This window comes from Moschus berezovskii, chromosome 1 (genome assembly GCF_049115385.1).
Source record: "Moschus berezovskii isolate FMDL1 chromosome 1, NW_MosBer_1.0, whole genome shotgun sequence".
Lineage (NCBI taxonomy): Eukaryota > Metazoa > Chordata > Mammalia > Artiodactyla > Moschidae > Moschus > Moschus berezovskii.
In genome coordinates this window covers 110,521,566-110,542,484 of record NC_142460.1, presented here as the reverse complement: position 1 = coordinate 110,542,484, position 20,919 = coordinate 110,521,566, and the positions used below count along the sequence as shown (strand labels likewise).

Below are 20,919 nucleotides of genomic sequence, written 5' to 3'. Positions count from 1 at the left end.
ACCCAGGTCTTCCGCATTGCAGGCAGACTCTTTACCCTCTGAGTCACCAAGGAAGCCCAATAATTTCATTTTAAAAATAAAGAAACAGGCTAAGTTATGCCTAACTGCCGAGTCAGAGACATGGTCAATAAGGAAGAAGGCAGAGAGTCACACAGTGACCAATAAAAATGGAATGTGCTTGCCTCCTGATTTAGTTATGCCACAAACATCTCCTTACTTGTTCCATGCTCTCTCTCTGTATCATCAAGCCAAACAAGCCTCAAATCATCTCAAATTTTTAGAGTAGGGGAAGCCTGCTTGTTGTTCCCCATGGTCCCAAATCACCTTTCTTTCTCAGAAACACACCAAGGCCAGTCCTTAAATCTGAGTATAAACCTAGATGTTAGAGTTTGTACTTGTACTTCATTCTTTGACATGGCTTTGTCTGGAATAGCAAGTTAGGATGTCTCCCCCATGTAGCTAGCACTCCAACTCAAACTCCTGGTCCCTGACACTGGACTCTTCCTTACCAATGCCAGCACAAGAGGGATGTTATAATTTAATCCTTAATTTTCAGCCGGCATGACAAGGCACACTGTGCTGTAATTGATTGTGAATGGCACAGCATCAAAGTTGGTACATAACTGAGACTCTATGCTGCAACTTGACCTTCAGAACTTGGTATTGCCCATGCAATGGAGTCCAAGAAAATTAATGTCATGAAGGGAGTAGGACCAAGAATCACTTTAAAAGAAAGGCTCATCTTATATTGCTACTTAAGAAGCAAAAGGCAAGGGCAATGATGAACCCCAGTGCACCAATTATCAACTCCTCCCAGACTTGGTTTTCACAGCTCTTCCCACTACAGTTATATAACATGGACTCTCCACGTCAAGAACTTCTGACCTCTCACCCAGCCACCACATACTATCCTCACACCAATGAACCTATTCAATTGCCCTTTTCAGAAAGTCTTCCTCTTCTTTGGCTTTCAAGTCCCCCTGCCTCCACAACTGTTGGAGGTAGGTATTACAACCTTCATTTTTACAGATAGGGAAGTTGAGGTTCAGAGATGTTGATCAACTCATTCCATGTCACAGAGCAAGGAAGGAAGGAATGAGAGTGAGAGGTAAAAGCAATTCCATCTGCCTCCCTGTTCCTTGCTGCCTCTTTCCAATTTAGGGATAGGCAGGTGGGTTGAAGAAAAAATAGGATTCCAAATTCTGTCAGTCACTCATTTTCTTAGGTGGTTTATCTTAGTCCCATGGGTTCTTAGTGCATACTGTAGAAGCCAAGATCTTATATGCTACAAAACGTAGGCAATGGGAGGATTTAATCAAACTTCTTCAAGGTATTTATATTATTTATGGGGCTTTCTCGGTAACTTAATTATCGTTACATCGGGCATTTTCCAGACAATGGTGAAAACTTAGGTTTAAAAGAGGACTACATATTTCGTTTAATATTTGTAAGAGTCTTCCACCACAGAATCCAAGCAGTTAGAATAGGCTTTTCTTCAACCTGTATCCATCAAAAAAGAGTCACTATTCCTATTGCTGAAAGTTTTTTTTTTTCCTTTTATCTTTAAATACAGGCCTTTCCACTAGGTCAAAGCAGGATTTAGAATTTAATATATATTTTCCTTTGCCTGCCTAGTGCTTTTTGAATTGTAAAACTTTCTTTTATAATTAGATCCATTTGCCTTTTACCTGCAGCTTTAAAAATTATCCAAAAAAACTAAAATAACCAAGTCTCAATATTGACATGTGGCCTAGAATATCTCTGATAGCTCTTTCAACTTTAAAAGGCCAGTATTCAATGACTTCTCTGAATTTTGTCTCAAATCCCTTCAGTGAAAATAATGGTCTTAATTTGGCATATTAGATATATTAGAATACTTAAGTAAATAGACATTTATATACATGTAAATAAATAGCTGCCAATAGTGCCAGATTACTTATTTTAATTAATCCTCACACAACAAATTTTGAAGGTTGCATTAGTATTCCCACTTTATAGATAAGGAGATTGAGACTCAAAGAAGGTAATTAGCTTGCATCCTTTAATATTAATAGGAAAAGAGCAGAAATGGAGTTTGAATTCAGTTTCTTCTGCTTCCAGGGTTAATGATTTCTTTTTTTAAGTTTGCTTTACATTCTTTTTTTTTTTTAATTTTTATTGGATTTCAGTTGATTTATAATCTTGTGTTGCTTTCAAGTGTACAGCAAAGTGAATCAGTTATGCATATACATATATCCACTCCTCTTTTCTTCTTAATTTTTAATTATTTTTAATGGATAAAACACTTATTACCCAAAATTTTGAAAAGTATCAGTACAGAGCAGTACACAATGAAAAGTACCCCTGGCCCACAATTCTCATCCCAGCCACTCAATTCTCCTCAGAATCAGTGATCAATTTCCAGTATATTCCTCCATTCATATTTTTATACAAATGCAAGCAAATGTTTTATATTTTCCTTCTTTTAATTCAAATTAAAATTAGTATTCTAGTACTAGAATTATATTAATCTAGTATTCAAATTATTAATATTAAGCACATAAAATAAAGCTTGGAAGCAAATCTTAAACACATATTTTTTAAAAAGTCATGAAATAACTCAGATTGCTATCATATCAGTGCAGAGAAAGAAGAAAGAATTTCACTAACTTATGAACCCAGTGTATTCTGACCCTATACCCTTAAGGGAGATATGTTTTAAGGATAAAATAACTGTAAAGAAATCTGAATTTTACTTATTTGTTTCTTGTTGGTAGTGGAGCAGGGTAGTTATCCTAAAACTATTTTGAGTATATTGTAGAATAGAGAAAAATAAACTAATGTAATTAGAAATCATAGGTTATCATGTGAAAGAAGGAGACATAGATACAAGAAAAGTGAGAAAGAAAACCCTGTGCTGCTGAATTAGAATATTATGGACTGAACATTTGTGTCCCTCCATTTATATATTAAAGCCCTAACATTCAAAGTGATGGTATTTGGAAGACTTCCCTGGTGGCTCACACAGTAAAGTGTCTGCCTACAATGTGGGAGACCCAAGTTCAATCCCTGGGTTGGGAAGATCTCCTGGAGAAGGAAATGGCAACCCACTCCAGTATTCTTGCCTGGAAATTCCCATGGACAGAGAAGCCTGGTAGGCTACATACAGCCCATGGGGTTGCAAAGAGTCGGACAGGACTGAGTGACTTCACTTTCACTCTTTTTTTAGATTCTTTTCTCACCTAGGTCATTACAGAGTATTGAGTTCCTTGTGCTATACAGTGGGTTCTTATTATTTATCTATTTTATATGTAGCAGCATGTATAAGTCAATCTCAATCTCCCAATTTATCTCTCCCCCCACTTACACCCTAGTAACCATAGTTTGTCTTCTATATCTGTGACTCTATTTCTATTTTGTAAATAGGTTCATTTGTACCATGTTTTCAGATGAGAGCATGAATTTTGGAGTTGGACAGACTTGGGTTAAAATTCTGACTCCACCACTTAATAGCTATGTGACCTCAGAAATTTACTTCCTTTTCTGAATATCAATTTCCTCTCCTGGTAAATAGAAAGAGCTCTCATAAGGGTTACTGTCAGAATTAAATAAAGCAATGCATATAAATGCATTATTTATATGAATCTAAAGAAATACTTCATACCTTTATGTTTATTATTATCATTTCTAGTTTTTCTCTATTAAAAGCTCCTATTATAGTTTATCCTCCTTTTTGCCTGAAATAGAGCAAGAATTGAACCACATTCACCAAGAAGAGATGGATGGTTTCAGCACAAATCTGTCATTTGTACCAATCTAGCAAACACACGTGAGTTGTGAGCAGGTTTTCTCACCCCAACTGTGTATGTGTGATGCCTGATAGAGAGACTGTTTGACAATTAAAACTGGTTTTAAATATGTAGCATGAAGAGAATTAAACTGAACATCAGATGTGGTTATCAACTTGAAAAGTGCATTAAGAAATGAATTATTGTGTAGTGGAATAATTAAGAGCATGGAGAAATGTATTTTCCATTTCTGCATAGAACTTTTCAAAAAATGAATTAAACGGAAGGACCATTGATTAGTATGGCCAGTTTGGAAAAAAAATTTTTTTTCCTCCAACTTCCTCCAAATGGAAAACACTGGCTATTTGCTGAGTGTCTACTCAATGCCATTCAGTATTTTAAATCAGCTGTATGGCAATTCTTTATGGTATTTGTTACTACTTCAATTTCCTTGATGAGAGAAAATGAGGCTCAGGGAAGTTTAACAATGTATTTAGGTTATATAATCAGTATATTGTGGAGCTGTAGTAATTATGGAGGGATTTCAACCTGAAACTAGTTTCAAATTTCTTTCAATTAAGCCCTGAGATCATCATTTCTGATAGCTGTTACGACTGTAAATGTGATGCAAAACTTATTTCATCGCATGACATGCATAACAATCTTATACTAAACCCCATACCCACACTTGTCTGACTAGTCTGTCTCCGCATCTAGATACACCATAAGCGCCATAGAGAAGGGTCATGCAGTTGTGTTCATCACTATATCTCCAACACCCAGGCTCAGTGTCTGCCACGGGGTTACATCTTCAATAAATATTTGTTGAATGAAGAAATGAATGCTGATTTAACTGAAAGAACAGAGTGAAATTCCACAGTCATCCTTTCACAGGTGGCACCCCAAAGGTTGAGGAGTACAAGGGCAGAGCGTTTTGTGTGCACTTAAGCAATTAGTGATAGAATGGAATGTTAGAAGCCCAGAGCATCCAGATGGCTGAGTTCAAGGAGCCAAGTTACTAGCAGGTTAAAAACAGGTACGCTATTTAACTTGAGCTGTGTCCTCCTGAAACAGAAATCAAGCACATCACAATTACATGAAAAAAAGTTGGTCCACGTGCGTGACAAAAGTTCTAAGTGACTCCCACACCCGTCTCCAGGCAGAGGAGTCCATACGTGGTCAACCCAGCAATTAAGCAGCAGCCTGCACTAACAATTCAGAGAATCATTCCTATCTGATCCTTTCCAAAGAGGCTACAGTGTTCGGTGATAAACTTCTTTACCTCCACAGATGAAGAGCAAGTGGAACTATTCACTCAGTCTTCCAGGCATCAAATGGGGGAGACAGGTCTTTGCATTCCTGTTGTGAGGCATTGTCGAGAGGCTATTCAGCAGCACTTGCTAGTCCTTCAGATGGTCACGTTTAAGGTGTGAACATAGAAATAGGAACCCAACAAAGAAATGGAATAAGCAACTCGGGAGTAAGAAAGAGAACCAAGAGAGCATTGCTCTTTAAGTCAAGGTGGTAACACATTTTTAGAAGGAAACAAGCAAAAATATCAAATTTGACAAACTGAGAGAGAGAACAAATTCAGCAACCTTATTTAAGGTGTGGAAAGACAAGAAGCTATTGGACATACCCACTGGGAAGTTGTAGCACCCTTAGAAAGAGCAGCTCGGGTATGGAGCAAACGTCGATGTGTTATTCTGACTCCTCCATGAACTATCCTTAGAAGCAGAAATGGGTGGCTTGGTGCCTGCACATGGAACACACAAATGCTGTCTAACAGATACTCAAATGACTTAATTAAAACAAGGTATAGTAGTTCACTTTGGAAGAAAACATTTCAGAGATATTTAAAACTTCTCTTAATAAGAAATACCAATGTTTTCTAAATTAAATCACTAGGTCTAAAATTATCACCTATTATACATTTGGCTTCTCCCTCCAAAGGCCCTGGAGCCAAAACAACTCAATGCCTGGGGAGAACATATAATTTGCCGTCTGCAAGTGATAAAGTCCCGTGTTAGAAGCTTTCCTCAATTTCTGTGCTTCAAGTGACCTTTTAAGTTGCTGCTGTGATGTCATTAGTGTTACAATTTTACACAAGATTAGACATGTAATTAGGTGTTAAATAGTTCCGCTGGCTCCTGCTTGCTATTTAATAAAGCAGAATGCTTTAAGAGCACCCCATATGCATAGCTCAAGGCCACTGACACTAAAAAACTGCATCCACTTTGCTTTCATGCCATGCATGCCACTTGTCCTTGCAGCTGTCACCTCGAGGCTTTGGTGCTGACAGGAAATGAGAAGCCACAGCACAGTATCACTCATAGAACTGTTACTCTCCAGCTGAAGCTTCTAGAAGCAAGGGGAGTCTCCATAAAGAACTCAGGTGAAACCAGAACCTGAGAATTTTTAGCAGAGTTTCCCACCCTGGCTACACATCAGAGTTACCCAGAAAAGTTTTTAAAAAATTCTGATGCCAGGGACCCACCCCTAGAGATTCTCACTGGTCTGGTTTGAGATCTAGGCACCAGGATTTTTTAATTCCTCCCAATGATTATATTGTTCGGCCAGTGTTCAGAGTCACTGCATTTATGCTCCTCTGGCTCGAGATGGGTACCAAGGTGAAGGAGGAAGTATAATACTTTAGATTTCATTATCTCAATATCTCAGAAAACTGTTTTCTCTCTGCCTCTGACCCATAAGAAAAAGAAAATCAATAGTCTCAATGTACAAGTACAAGGCTTCTTAATTAGATTTTTTTACAAAAAGATAAATCTAATTCACTACTCTTAAAATTATGAACAAAGGGGAAAAGAAGTAAACTAATGTTTAACACATGCCTTGATTTACTTAAGGTACTTTTGCATCTGTTAACTTACTAATCTTCCAAGCAACTCAGAAAGATAAGCATTATCATTCCCATTTTTACAACTGGGGAAACTAAGACAGAAAAATGTTAAATGTGACTTGTTCAAAGTCACACGGTTGGTAGGTGGTGATGCCAAGAGGCAAACAAACATCTGACTCTCCTGCTCACATTTTCATTAGAATATGCTGCCATTTCTAAAGAAAACATTCAGTTCAGTTCAGTTCAGTTCAGTCACTCAGTCGTGTCCGACTCTGCGACCCCATGAATCACAGCACGCCAGGCCTCCCTGACCATCACCAACTCCCAGATTTCACTCAAACTCATGTCCATCAAGTCGGTGATGCCATCCAGCCATCTCATTCTCTGTCATCCCCTTCTCCTCCTGCCCCCAATCCCTCCGCATCGGGTCTTTTCCAATGAGTCATCTCTTTGCATGAGGTGGCCAAAGTATTGGAGTTTGAGCTTCAACATCAGTCCTTCCAAAGAACACCCAGGACTGATCTCCTTTAGGATGGACTGACTGAATCTCCTCGCAGTCCAAGGGACTCTCAAGAGTCTTCTCCAGCACCACAGTTCAAAAGCATCAATTCTTCGGCATTCAGCCTTCTTCACAGTCCAACTCTCACATCCATATATGACCACTGGAAAAACCATAGCCTTGACTAGATGGACCTTTGTTGGCAAAGTAATGTCTCTGCTTTTTAATATGCTATCTAGGTTGGTCATAACTTTCCTTCCAAGGAGTAAGCATCTTTTAATTTCATGGCTGCAATCACCATCTGCAGTGATTTTTGAGCCCCCCAAAATAAAGTCTGACACTGTTTCCACTGTTTTTCCATCTATTTCCCATGAAGTGATGGGACCGGATGCCATGATCTTAGTTTTCTGAATGTTGAGTTTTAAGCCAACTTTTTCACTCTCCTCTTTCACTTTCATCAAGAGGCTTTTTAGTTCCTCTTCACTTTCTGTCATAAGGGTGGTGTCATCTGCATATCTGAGGTTATTGATATTTCTCCCAGCAATTTTGATTCCAGCTTGTGCTTCTTCCAGCCTAGCGTTTCTCATGATGTACTCTGCATATAAGCTAAATAAGCAGGGTGACAATATATAGCCTTGACTTACTCCTTTTCCTATTTGGAACCAATCTGTTGTTCCATGTCCAGTTCTAACTGTTGCTTCCTGACCTGCATATAGGTTTCTCAAGAGGCAATTAAACTTTACTGAGTGATAGTTCAGCAAGTAATAGAAACTTTCTGTCCAAGTCAACAAAAGAGTCAAAGGGAGGGGCTTCCCTGGTAGCTCATTGTAAAGAATTCACCTGCCAATGCGGAAAACATGGGTTCCATCCCTGGTCCAGGAAGATTCTGCATGCCTCTGAGCAACTAAACCCATGTGCCAAAAATCTAAGCCTGAGCTCTAGAGCCCAGGAGCTGCAACTACTAATGCCTGAGCACTTAGAGTCTGTGCTCTGCAACAAAAAAAGCCACCGCTACGAGAAACCCACGCACCGCAACTAGTGTAGCCCCTGCTCACTGAGACTAGAGAAAGCCCACACATAGCAACGAAGACCTAGCCAAACCAAAAATAAATATATTTTTTAAAAATAAGAGGAGAGAGAGAGAGGCAGAAGGAGCAGTACAATCAGGAGAAGGAAAGTGAGGAGGTAGGGAATGGGAAAAAGGAACAGCATCCTGAGCTCAGGAAATGATCTGGAATGAGACAGCATCTCATCCAGCAGTAGAGAGCCACAACACAGGAGGCCAACGTCAGAACCTATGGTCTTGTTACCAAGCAAGGGCCCATACAATGGCACCAGCTTTTGAGAAAAGAAAGCGCTTTGTTGTGACGTTGACCAGCAAGAAGACAGGAGGCAAGCCTCTCAAATCTGTCTCCAAGATCCAGGGATCAAGGTGGATTTTAAAGGATTAGGAGAATTGCAAACTTGGAAGCTGATTGGCTATTCTGCAATCCGTCTATATAAACTACTACTACTGCTGGAAGCCAAGTGTTCCTTACTGAAGGACTTCTTGCTTCATAAAGGGCTCTGGTGGCAACATTTTTATTCTTTGAGTTCCAGAGACTGAAGATTCTTGGCCCAGGGTCACCTTGAAGACCAAAGTTTCCATCCTGAACATGCACAATGCTGTCTCTATAAAATAACTGCAGGTTTGATTAATCAACAATTTGCTTTAAGGAAGCAAAACCAGTTTAAGCTGGTCAGTATTTCTTGCGCTGTTTGGGTCATACTTTCCAATGACAGATACTTAGATGGTCAAGGCAGGCAGCGAACATGACCAGTGCATCACAGTGTGTCCTGCATTGTTCCAAAAGAGGGCATAAGACACAGCCCTGCCCTGGAATGCCCACGGCATTGCTCTACCAGAGGCAGGTACCAAGAACTGGGAGCCAAGCTGAGGAAGCTGTTTGTGGGGGGTGAGAAAAAGCTTCACAGAAGAGATAACACCTGAGATGGCCTTGGAAACAGAGGAACTCATTCACCCGCCAGGAAAGGGAGGCACAGAGAAAATGTGAGCTGAGTCAGAGAGGTAGAAACCCACGGAGGTGTATGCCTGAGAAATGGAAAGAGGCCCTCTATAAATTCCTGAGGCAAAGAAATTATTACACTCTCCCTGACTCCTGCTTTCATTCAAAGCTGAGATGATGTCTTTTAGGGCATCTGGTTTTCAGACCATACTTACCTGCAATCATATAGTCGAGGCTCAGCCAGGTTCACCCCAGTTCCTGGTCTTTTGATGACAGAATTCATTACAGGTTTCCTCCCCCTGCCCTCGGCCCCAAGCATCCACCATTACAGGTCTCTTTTCCATACTAGGATTCCAAATTACAAAATTTTATAAAGTGGTTTCTTTGTCTTTATATCAGTTTTCTAATCACAATTCAAATGAGGTGTTCCTTGTCTTATAAAGTGAACAGAGTTAATTACTTGAGACATTCAGGAGGGTTGCATTTGAGCTGAGGGACCCACCAAACCAACTCCTGTTAACATATTCTGGGTGTTTCTTTGAAGCCTGGAACTTTTTTCAACCTCCACAGAACCTTCATACTGTTGTCCTTAAAGCTATTCATTTAATTTTAATTAACAACAAACTTAGCAGGTTTTAAATAACAGTTTGTAAAAGAAAACTGGGGTGGAGAAACTCCAAATCCACTTCTTAGGATAAGCTGAGGAATCATTAAGTCCTTTCCAACAATCGTTAGACAGTTAATTAGAATAAGTATACCTTTCATCTCTTTCCTTCTATATCATCTTCAAACAGCAGCACAAGGGTGCAATGCTGAAATGACACACAGTCTGAAAAGCATTGCTAAGTATATTAAAATCACCACAGCCCCTTTCACTTGGAATAATTTCAAATCATTTATAATATGGATGGTGTGTCTATTAAAGCCTGGCTTATAACTAGTAACAGGATGGTGGGAGCTCAGCAATTTATTGCTTTACCTGAATTCAAAGTGGGCCCCTTTTTTTGTATGCTCCAACACAACCCTTGAGGAGTGACTAAAAAATCAGAAGATTCCACCAGAGTCAGAGTTGAAATACCTTCCTGAAGGTTTAAGCCAATCTTCATTCTTATAAAGTAGGTCATTTAGCTTACATGGTGGCTCAGGTGATAAAAAAATCTGCCTGCAATTTAAGTAGACCTGGTTCAATCCCTGGGTCAGGAATATCCCCTAGAGAAGGGAATGGCAACTCATTGAAGTATTCTTGCCTGGAGAACTCTATGGACAGAGGAACCTGGTAGGCTATAGTCCCTGAGGTTGCAAAGAGTTAGACGCAACTGAGCGACTAACATACACACACACACACAAAAAAAAATCATTCTTATTTCCTAAAGACTGTCTGGGCTTTCCTAATGGCTCAAAGGTTAAAGAATCTGCCTGCAATGCGGGAGACCCAGGGTTGGGAAGATCCCCTGGAGAAGGAAATGGCAACCCACTCCAGTACTCTTGCCTGGAAAACGCCATGGACAGAGGAGCCTGATGGGCTACAGTCCATGGGGTCGCAGAGTCAAACATGACAGAGCGACTAACACTTTCGCTTTCATTTTCAAAGACTGTCTAGTTCTAATAAATTTAATTCCTATTCTATCTTATGTGTTTTAAAGATGTTCAAAAGGAAACTTCAGTTCAGTTCAGTTCAGTCGCTCAGTCGTGTCCGACTCTCCGCGACCCCATGAATCACAGCACGCCAGGCCTCCCTGTCCATCACCAACTCCCGGAGTTCACTCAAACTCATGTCCACAGAGTCGGTGATGCCATCCAGCCATCTCATTCTCTGTCGTCCCCTTCTCCTCTTACCCCCAACCTTTCCCAGCATCAGAGTCTTTTCCAGTGAGTCAACTCATCGCATGAGGTGGCCAAAGTATTGCAGTTTCAGCTTTAGCATCAGTCCTTCCAGTAACTTTAAATGTCCCAGATCCCAGAGCTAAGCAGATTCAACTTCTAAATCTTTTTGAAACTGTCCAGGGCATCCATTCAGGTTTATCTTTTCATTCCTGCCATTCATCCTGAGAGACTAAGGGTAGAAGAATTATATCTTGCATCTATACTGGTTGTCAAACCCCAAGCACTTCCCATGGCCTCTGTTGCTTCTATTTCTGATTCTGACCCAAGGGTTACAGAAGGATGTCTATTCCCAGACCTATTTCCAGGAAGTCAGTACACAATGATTTAAATACACTTTAATTCATCCTTCAATGTACTGAGTCACAAAATTTTGGAGCTGAGAAGGATCTCAGAGGTTATCAATTTCAAACTTTCCATGTTACAGATTAAAAACAACTAAGCCCCTGCAAAGATTAGTGCCTTTCTCAAGGCCACACAGCTAATTAGTAAAAAAAAAAAAAAAAAATTAGGCCAATAACAACCACTGATTCTGAGTACATGCTCTGAGTCCTTCGTGCTTCGTGTTTCCTCAGCAATATCAGCATCATCAAGAGCCTGCTAGAAATGCAAAATCTTGGGCTCCCTCCCTAGACTCACTGAATCAGAATCTGCATGGTCACAAGATCTCCAGGTAAATCCTATGTACACTGAGAATCATTGGGCTAGACTATAACGTATCTTTCTCCAGAAAGCACAAGGATTGGAGACAAGCAGACATGGCTCCACCTTTTCTAAATGTGAGCAAATAGCTCAGTCTCCTAAAAGCATCATTTGTAGCCTAGAAATAATAGCATTATCTACCTTGAATGGTTTTCATAATATAAGCATCACATAGACATCGGCATACACATTTCATGACACGTACGAAGATAATATATGCAAATTTCCTGGCATGTAGTAGCTAATATAGTGTGTGCATGCTCAGTCACTTCAGTCATGTCTGACTCTTTGCAGCCCTATGAACTGTAGCCTGCCAGGCTCCTCTATCTATAAGATTCCTCCAGGCAAGAATATTGGATGGGTTGCCATACCCTCCTCCAAGGGATCTTCCCAACCCAGGGGTGGAACCCAAGCCTCCTGTGTTTCCTGCATTGCAGGTGGGTTCTTTACCTGCTGAGCCACTGGGGAAGCCCAGATATAGTATATAGTACTTAATATCATTTCCAATCTCATGCTAACCAATAATATTACGCTCAACCTAAAGGAAATCCATGAGTGACCACGCATCCATAAAGGAATCACCTTTCTTCCTTTTCTCTATTTATTAAATATCATTTTAACTTTTATATATGTGACTAAGAGTGTTATGATATTTCATATTTCTAACTTCAAGATGAAAGAACTAATCCCCAAACCATGTCATAACCAAAAGAACACAACAGTTTTCTAACATCTTGACTCCAGATCTTATAAACCTAGCCCTTAGGAGCAGTGAATATTTGCTGCCACTGATGCCATGATTTTCTCAGAGGCGGCTCAACTGCAAGGGATGAACCTTCACTTTGGCAATAGTTGAACACATTTAAAAGATGATCTGTTGTCACTAACGTGTCACATCTGTCAGCATCAAGGAAAACAGCTTGAAGAGGAACAGAGTAATAGAACCAACCCTGAACTGAAACTTTGGGAAAATATAGAATGCTAAACTGGACCAAATATAGAGTTCCCTGGTGGTCCAGTGGTTAGGACTTGGCACTTCCACTGCAGGGGAAACAGGTTCAGTCCCTGGTTGGGGAACTAAGATCCCACATGCTGCACAGAGGGGCTAATAAAGAAGTAAAACCCTACCAAATTATATTTTTGGAGGAGATATCTTGGAGAGAATATGATAATAACATCAATTGGAAAACATGTTTCCCTAAAGCAGTGCCTCTTCATCCTAGCAATGCATTAGAAACAACTAGGAAGTTTAAAAAAAACTGCTCATTTTTGAGGGAGAGATCCAGGCTTCAGTATTTTTTAAGATTCCCATTTGACTTAAATGTGCAGCCAGAGTTGAGAACTGCTGCCCTACAGCAAGAGAAACCTGGTCTTATTTAAGATGGTCAATCCACCGAGATTTATTTGTGCTATTGATACAGAGGGGTACCTAGGTGGCACTAGTGGTAAAGAATCTGCCTGTCAATGCAGAAGACACAAGAGACATGGGTTCAATCCCTGAGTTGGGAAGATCCCTTGGAGGAAGGCACGGCAACCCACTCCAGCATTCTTGCTACAGAGGAAACTGGGAGGATACAGTCCAGGGTATTGCAAAAAGTCAGACACGACTGAAATGACTCAACAGGCATTGATACGAAGTTCCCCAAACTTAAAACAGCTTTAACTTCAGTGTGTATCTCTTCTAGGTCTTTTCGCCACTCCTCCAGGACTTCCACCATAAGGAAAGGAGCCCCTGGACCAACATCCTCTAAGATGTTTATATGGACCAGTGGCCGGACTTCTTCATCTTACAGACATGATGAGAAGAGGTAATCACTGGGATTCAGGGGGCTTTTTGGAATCACTTAACCAGAATACACAGAAAGCCCACCAAAGAGAAAGCATTAGGCAACTGAGCTTTCTATTTTGCGAGTGTTAAGGTAGGATGGGCTCTGGGTTGAAGGAACAGGGTTTCAGACACTTTGTCCCTCTCCTCCTTGTACTCTCCATGCTCACTCCTACTACATAGCTTTGCAAAAGCTGTTGCCTGTCAGAAACGCCCTTTGGTGGTGGTGGTTTGTGGTGGTTTAGTCGCTAAGTCATGTCTGACTCTTGAGACCCCCATGGACTGCAGCCCATCAAGCTCCTCTGTCCATGGGATTTTCCAGGCAAGAATACTGGAGTGGGTTGCCATTTCCTTCTCCAGGGGATCTTCCTGACCCAGGAATTGAACCCAGATTTCCTACATTGCAGGCAGAATCTTTACCAACTGAGCTATGAGGGAAGCCCAAAATGCCCTTTACCCCTGCACTTATATACACACTGGTCTCTTGGCTACTTCTATCTCTGTCTTCGGATACCCATCCAATCAAACCTCCCAATATCCTCTTGACCAGCACAGAATTTGTGTTTTAGTCTCCCTTGAATTTTCACCTCCTAATGCCATACCTGGCACATAGTAGATGCTCAATAAATATTTAACTGAAATGATGAAAATTCTTCAAGGCACTGGACATATGACAGGGAAGGAAAGCAAAAACTAAGAGAGAATGATAAAAGGGTGGACAAGTCCAGGGAGCCCTCAAACTCCTTGGAAAAGTAGCCTGGCATTGGGGAGAAATGGGGAGGGGGGTAAGCAAAAAGATTAAAGAGCAAAGGCAGTGTTAATGAAAGACAAAATGACAATTATTCAGTCCAACCCAGTCTTCTGCCTTGGAAATAAACACATTTACAAACTTCTCTGGCCATTTTGAACATTTGGTTTCTCTTTTTTTCTTCTGTGTCTTTTTCTTATTGACCTGGTGCTATTTCTTGGGTTTAGTGAAGCTAAATTTTAAACACAACTGCCTATACAAATATATTGCAACTTAAGCAAGACTCATTTGCCTGCAGAATCTGATAAAAATTGATAAATGGCATTGGGCACATTTTACTTGAGTATAAATTCTAATAACTGGTACTTCTATTTTTCCTTTTAAAAATATATATTTCCCTAAGATAAAATCCTTTTAAAATTCTAAAAGCAAAATTGCTCCTCACAATAATTTTGTATTATAGCAAAAGTTTGGAAGCAACTTTAATATTCACAATAGAAAATCTGTTAAATAAATAATAGAATTTAATATGTCACTTAGCAGCTCAAATTATTTGAGCATAATATTAACTGACAATTCAAGTTGAAAAATTGCATAAAAACTATAATTGCAGCCACAAAAAAATATACGTGGGAAAAAGCCTGAAAGTAAAAGTATGTTTTCTACTCTTCCATTTTCCAAATTCTTTTTAATGTTATATTATCTTAATTATGGAAAAAATAATGACATGATGTTTAAGTAAAATTACAGCTCAGAAGGCAACTAGTGTTTGATCAAAGTCTTGGTACTCATCATGAGAGAAGCAGATCAACTGAAAATTTACTGTCTTTGTTCATCACTAGGTTTTCACATGGTTTTTCTCAATGCTTAATCAAGTTATTTTTCATTTGCTTTCAGGTAGTTTAGCTGAATCAGCTTTCAACAAGACCTTTACTATAAGACAGAAATTTTATGTATTATTTTTAAATTCCATATTTTGTATAAAATTTCCTCATTTAAAAAAAAAAAGTCACTACCAGTGATGGCGTGGAAGGCAGAGTTTTCGGTGCCCTATAGGAATGCTGTGACTGTCACAGCCAGTCCTCAGATTTTGAAGGCTTTAACAGAGCAGGTGGAAGCATGATGCATTTGTTTCACCTTTCATTTATTCTCACTGAGTAACTTAATTAAATATATTTTGCTGTCTATATAAATTTTACAAGCAAAAAGATTAATATTTAAGAAGCAATTACTCTGTACTACATGTTTTCATAAACTGTCTCTTCTAATTTATAAGATAAGGATTATTATGCCCATTTTACAACTGAGGGAGCTGAAGAGAGTTTAAGTAAACTTCCAAGAGTCCTACAACCAGCCAGTGATTGAATCAAGATTTAAACCCAAGGTTGTACTCTGTCCCCTTCACCCTATGGCTTACCTAGGCCCTTATCAAACATGAGACAGTCAGAGCAGCAGTGAACAGCCAAGCCCATAGGGGAAAACAGTGTCAAAACAGAGTTGAAAATTGTGTATCAGAGGAGACAATAAATATGCTAACATGATATATTGGCTATATTTGTGGAATTAAAAGGAACAAATAATTAGCTTAATATTCTGCACAAATAAGATTCTATAAAACTCTTCAATCACTACTTTCATGGTTTTATTTCCAGAGCATGATTTCAATAACCATGGGATTTAAAATAATTAAAATATTGACTATAAGTAAATTATTTTCAGCAAGCTTTATTTATGGGATGAGGATGTCAAAGTTTATGAAATCAATCTGAATGACTTTGGCCTACAAAGTCAAAGACAAATGGACCAACAGCCAAAGAACACAGCAATAGAATCTGGTACTATGCCAGTGTCCTTAGTTTGATGTTGGTTCATTTGTACCTCTTTCTTGACCACATCTCTATCTTCACTGCCTAATTCACAGACCCTTGTAGCACACGACTCAAATAGCATGACTTTAAACTGCAGCTATTGCTCTACTTAATTCTCTTGGTGACAGTAGTAATGGTGATAAGGAAGGCAATGATGGCTGATCATAAATCTAGGTAATCAAGGTCTTCAAGTTAATTATTTGGAAATAAATTAACTAGGTTATCTGGAACTACTGCCCATAACTGCTTGTAACAATTCCACCCTCAGTTTCTTATCCTGCAAACCTGGCCTCTATACATCCAACTTCTCCAGCTGTGTTTCCCTCAACAATCCCAGGGGCCAGGCACTCCACACTGCCTGTTCTGAGACCAGAGCCAAATCTGTCAGCATATCGGCTTCCCTAGGATTCCTCAGGAGATAGAACATCAGGAAACAAGCTTATAGGCAGGCAGAGCAACTAAGTGAAAGGAAAAGTCCACTGAAAATTTTGAAGCCTAATTTTTTGGTTCAAAGGAATCTGAAGTCAACTTTACATTTTTTCCAAAAATGTAAATTTTTTGAATTATTTTAATTCAAAGCCAGTCCTGTTTTTGTGATCATCTGCTATATGCAAAATACTGGTTTCTATCCTTGTACTCCATTTCACATGCCCAGCAATGTGAAGGAATACTTTTCCTTCTTTGATCAAATTTCTTTGTTAGGAGAGCCAATGTTATTTTCTAAATTGCAGGAAGCAAAATAAAGTTTTGCTTTAAATAAATAAAGCTACATCAGTAATAACTATTAGAGAGAGGTTATTGACTAAGGATATTATCACTGAGTTCATAAAATATTCTTTGGATTGCTTCTATTAAATGTTGAATTAATATAAAGAAACATTTATCACATGTTAACATACAGAGAGGGCTTTCCAGGTATCGCTAGTGGTAAAGAACCTGCCAGCTAATGCAGGAGACATAAGAGATCCGGGTTCAATCCCTGGGTCATGAAGATTCCCTGGAGGAAGGCATGGCAATCCACTCCAGTACTCTTGCCTGGAGAATCCCATGAACAGAGGAACCCGGCAGGCTACGGTTCATAGGGTCGCAAAGAGTAAGACACAATTAAAGCAACTTAGCACACACGCAAAACATACAAAGAATGATGACAAACTAAACATCTGAGTACCCTTCACTAAGATGAAAAAATAAAACAACAGAAATTTTTGAAGCCCCCGAGGATGCTTCCTAAACAGTGTCCCCCTCCCTACTCCAGCCCGCACCCAAAGATACTCCACCCTCCTGTTTATTATTCCCTTGCTCTTCTTCATGAGTTAATCACATCTGACTGCTTAAACAATACATTGTTTACTTCTGAATGTTTGAAGACTTTATACAAATGGAAACATACCATATGAATTGTTCTGCAGCAGGCTTTTTTCACCAAACATGATCCCATGATTTATCAAGTTATCAGTGCTGATGTGAGTAGCTGTAGCTCATTTTGTCTGCTGTGTAGTATGCCATTATATGAAGATACCACCATTTATCCATCCAGTCTACTGGCCATAGATATTAGTGTTATTTCCAGTTTTGTACTGACAATGCTGCTGTAATACTTCTTGTGCATCTGTCTTTGTACATATATACAAATATTTTTTAGGCTGTACACCTAACGGAAAGAGTTGATTCAAAAGTATGCACAGCTTCTACTTCACCATGCAATGCCATCGTTTTCCAAAGCAGTTGTAGATGTGATTCCGTTGCTCTAGAGTTTGGGAGTTTTCAGTTCAGTTCAGTCACTCAGTCATGCCCAACTCTTTGCGACCCCATGGACAGCAGCACGCCAGGCTTCCCTGTCCATCACCAACTCCCGGAGTTTACTCAAACTCATGTCCATTGAATCAGTGATGCCATCCAACCATCTCATCCTCTGTCATCCCCTTCTCCTCCCACCTTCAATCTTTCCCAGCATCAGTGTATTTTCAAATGAGTCAGTTCTTCACATCAGGTGGCCAAAATATTGGAGTTTCAGCTTCAGCATCAGTCCCTCCAATGAATATTCAGGACTGATCTCCTTTAGGATGGACTGGTTGGATCTCCTTGCTGTCCAAGGGACTCTCAAGAGTCTTCTCCAACACCACAATTCAAAAGCATCAGTTCTTCAGTGCTCAGCTTTCTTTATAGTCCGACTCTCACATTCATACATGACTACTGGAAAAACCATAGCTTTGACTAGACAGACCTCTGTTGGCAAAGTAATGTCTCTGCTTTTTAACATGCTGTCTAGGTTGGTCATAACTTTTCTTCCAAGGAGCAAGCGTCTTTTACTTTCATGGCTGCAGTCATTCATACATCTGCAGTGATTTTGGAGCCCAAAAATAAATAAACAAATAAATAAAGCCTGTCACTGTTTCCATTGTTTCCCCATCTATTTGTGATGAAGTGGTGGGACCAGATGACATGATCTTAGTTTTCTGAATGCTGAATTTCAAGCCAACTTTTTAACTCTCCTCTTTCACTTTCATTAAGAGGCTCTTTAGTTCTTCTTCACTTTCTGCCATAAGGGTGGTGTCATCTGCATATTTGAGGTTATTGATATTTCTCACGGCAATCTTGATTCCAGCTTGTGCTTCATCCAGCCCAGCATTTCTCATGATGTACTCTGCATATAAGTTAAATAAGCAGGGTGACAATATACAACCTTGACATGCTCCTTTCCTGATTTGGAACCAGTCTGTTGTTCCATGTCCAGTTCTGTTGTTTCCTGATCTGCATACAGATTTCTCAGGAGGCAGGTCAGGTGGTCTGGTATTCCCATCTCTTTAAGAATTTTCCACAGTTTGTTGGGGGTTTTAATTTTCATTTATCCAGAGGATATTGTGCTTTCAATTCCCATTTTTCAGATTAATAAGATCATGTGTACTTCCCTAGTTCTTTTCTGTGAAGTGCCTGTTCAAAAATGTGGCCCATTTTTCTACTGAATTTTTGTCTTTTTCTTATTGACGTAGGAATTCTTTATAAAAGCCTCTATTTTCTTTAATTTAAAAACTTAATAGAAGATAGAATGATAACCATAGAGAATGGCTGAAAACAAAATGAGAGAACTGGAAGATAAAGTGAAAGAAATATCTCAAAATCCAGAGAGAAAGTATAAAGAGATGGAAATCATAAGAAAAAGGATCAGAGTTACATGTGAATAATAAGAGTTCCAGGAGAAGCAAAAGAGATGGAGGAGAGCAATAGCAATAAGACTTCCTTTCCTGACAGTATAGTAGACCAAACAGTGAGACCAATGCTCCTGCAGCAATAATTTAGAATGCTTATAAATTATAAAAAGGGGCTTCCTTAGCTAAGTAGTAAAAGAATCTGCCTGCAATGCAGGAGCCACAGGAAATGCAGGTTCGACCCCTGGGTCAAGAGGATCCCCTTAAGGAGGGCCTGGCAACCCACTCCAGTATTCTTGCCTAGAAAATCCCATGGACAGAGGAGCCTGGTGGGCTACAGTCCACAGGTTCGCAAACAGTCGGACACAGTTGAAGTGACTGAGCACGCATGTACACACGTAAACTATTAAAAACTTTTGTTAAGTCTCTATTAACATTTTGTCTGTCTATTGTGTACAAATAGCTTCTTCCAGTTTACTTGTATTTTCACTTTATGATATCTTTTCATAGACAAAAGTTCTTAATTTTAGTATGATCTCAGCAATTTTCTGAACATTCTGAAATCCCTTCCTATCCCAAGTTCAAAAGAGTAGGCTCCAGTACAGGTAATTTACGTACAGCCATAGGTTTGCCTTTCACAACTAAATCCTTAATTACCTAAAGTTGATTTTTGTTTGTGGTGTGAACTAGGCACCTCTTTTTTTCTGTATGGAAAACCAATTGCTCAGCACCTTTCGTTGAATAGTTTTTCCTTTCCACAATGATCTAAAAGTACACGTTTCATGTATTAGGTTTCCACACATGCATGGCTATGTTTCTGAATCTGTTCTGTCCCACCAGTCGTTCTGTCTACCTCAGTCAAACACCACACCTGAGCTTACCAACTTTAGCATTATAATGCATCTTGATTTCTGGAACAAAAGTCACCCACCTTGTTCTTTTGTAATCAGGATTTTATTTGCTATCCTTAGATGTTTGCACTCCCATATAAGTTTTTAGAATTAGCTTGTCCAATCATGCCTAACCTACTTCCCCAAAAAACTGTTATGAATTTTTATTGAAATTTTATGAAAGCTATTAATTAATTTGTGGTAAATTTCTGTCTTTATGTCACCAAGTCTTTCTCTGAATATGATTCTCCAAATGATTTGTACAATATAGGTAGAACTTACCTATAAATCATCAGAGCCTGGTATTTCCATTTTGAGGATATTTTTTGTTTTTTAATGATTTAGAACTATTTAGATTTTCTAGTTATTTCAAAGCATGTCAATAAACCATAAGTTTGTAAGAATTTCCTTATATATTTGAGTAAAAGTTTCCTATATTTTTGAGTAAATCATATATCAAAGTTTTTAACTATCCTGCTATAAAGCTTTTTTAATATCCTCTATCATCTTTCTAATTCATTCTGTATCTGTATTTTTGTTTTTTAAATGCCTGATATTTGAGTCTTTTCTAGTTTTTTATTCTCATCAGAGGTTTGTCCATTTCATTAGTCTTTTCAAAAATTAACCTTTGATTTCATTGATTCTTTAATATAATGCATCTTTTATTCCATTTATTGTTACTCATGTTTATTGTCTTCCTTAAACTTTCTTTTAATATATTCTATTAATC

General features: G+C 39.0%; 1 protein-coding gene across 2 annotated transcripts in view; it reads left to right on the top strand.

Annotated features, from left to right (window-relative positions):
• The window catches only part of KCNMB2 (potassium calcium-activated channel subfamily M regulatory beta subunit 2), a 318,093-nt gene that overhangs the window by 268,696 nt on the left and 28,478 nt on the right, over positions 1 to 20,919 (top strand). For both annotated transcript variants that reach the window (XM_088838986.1, XM_088838990.1), the window contains exon 2: positions 13,398 to 13,520. In XM_088838986.1, coding sequence (XP_088695112.1) covers positions 13,465 to 13,520 — 56 coding nt within the window. In that variant the 5' untranslated portion in view covers positions 13,398 to 13,464. The remainder of the gene's footprint in view (positions 1 to 13,397; positions 13,521 to 20,919) is intronic.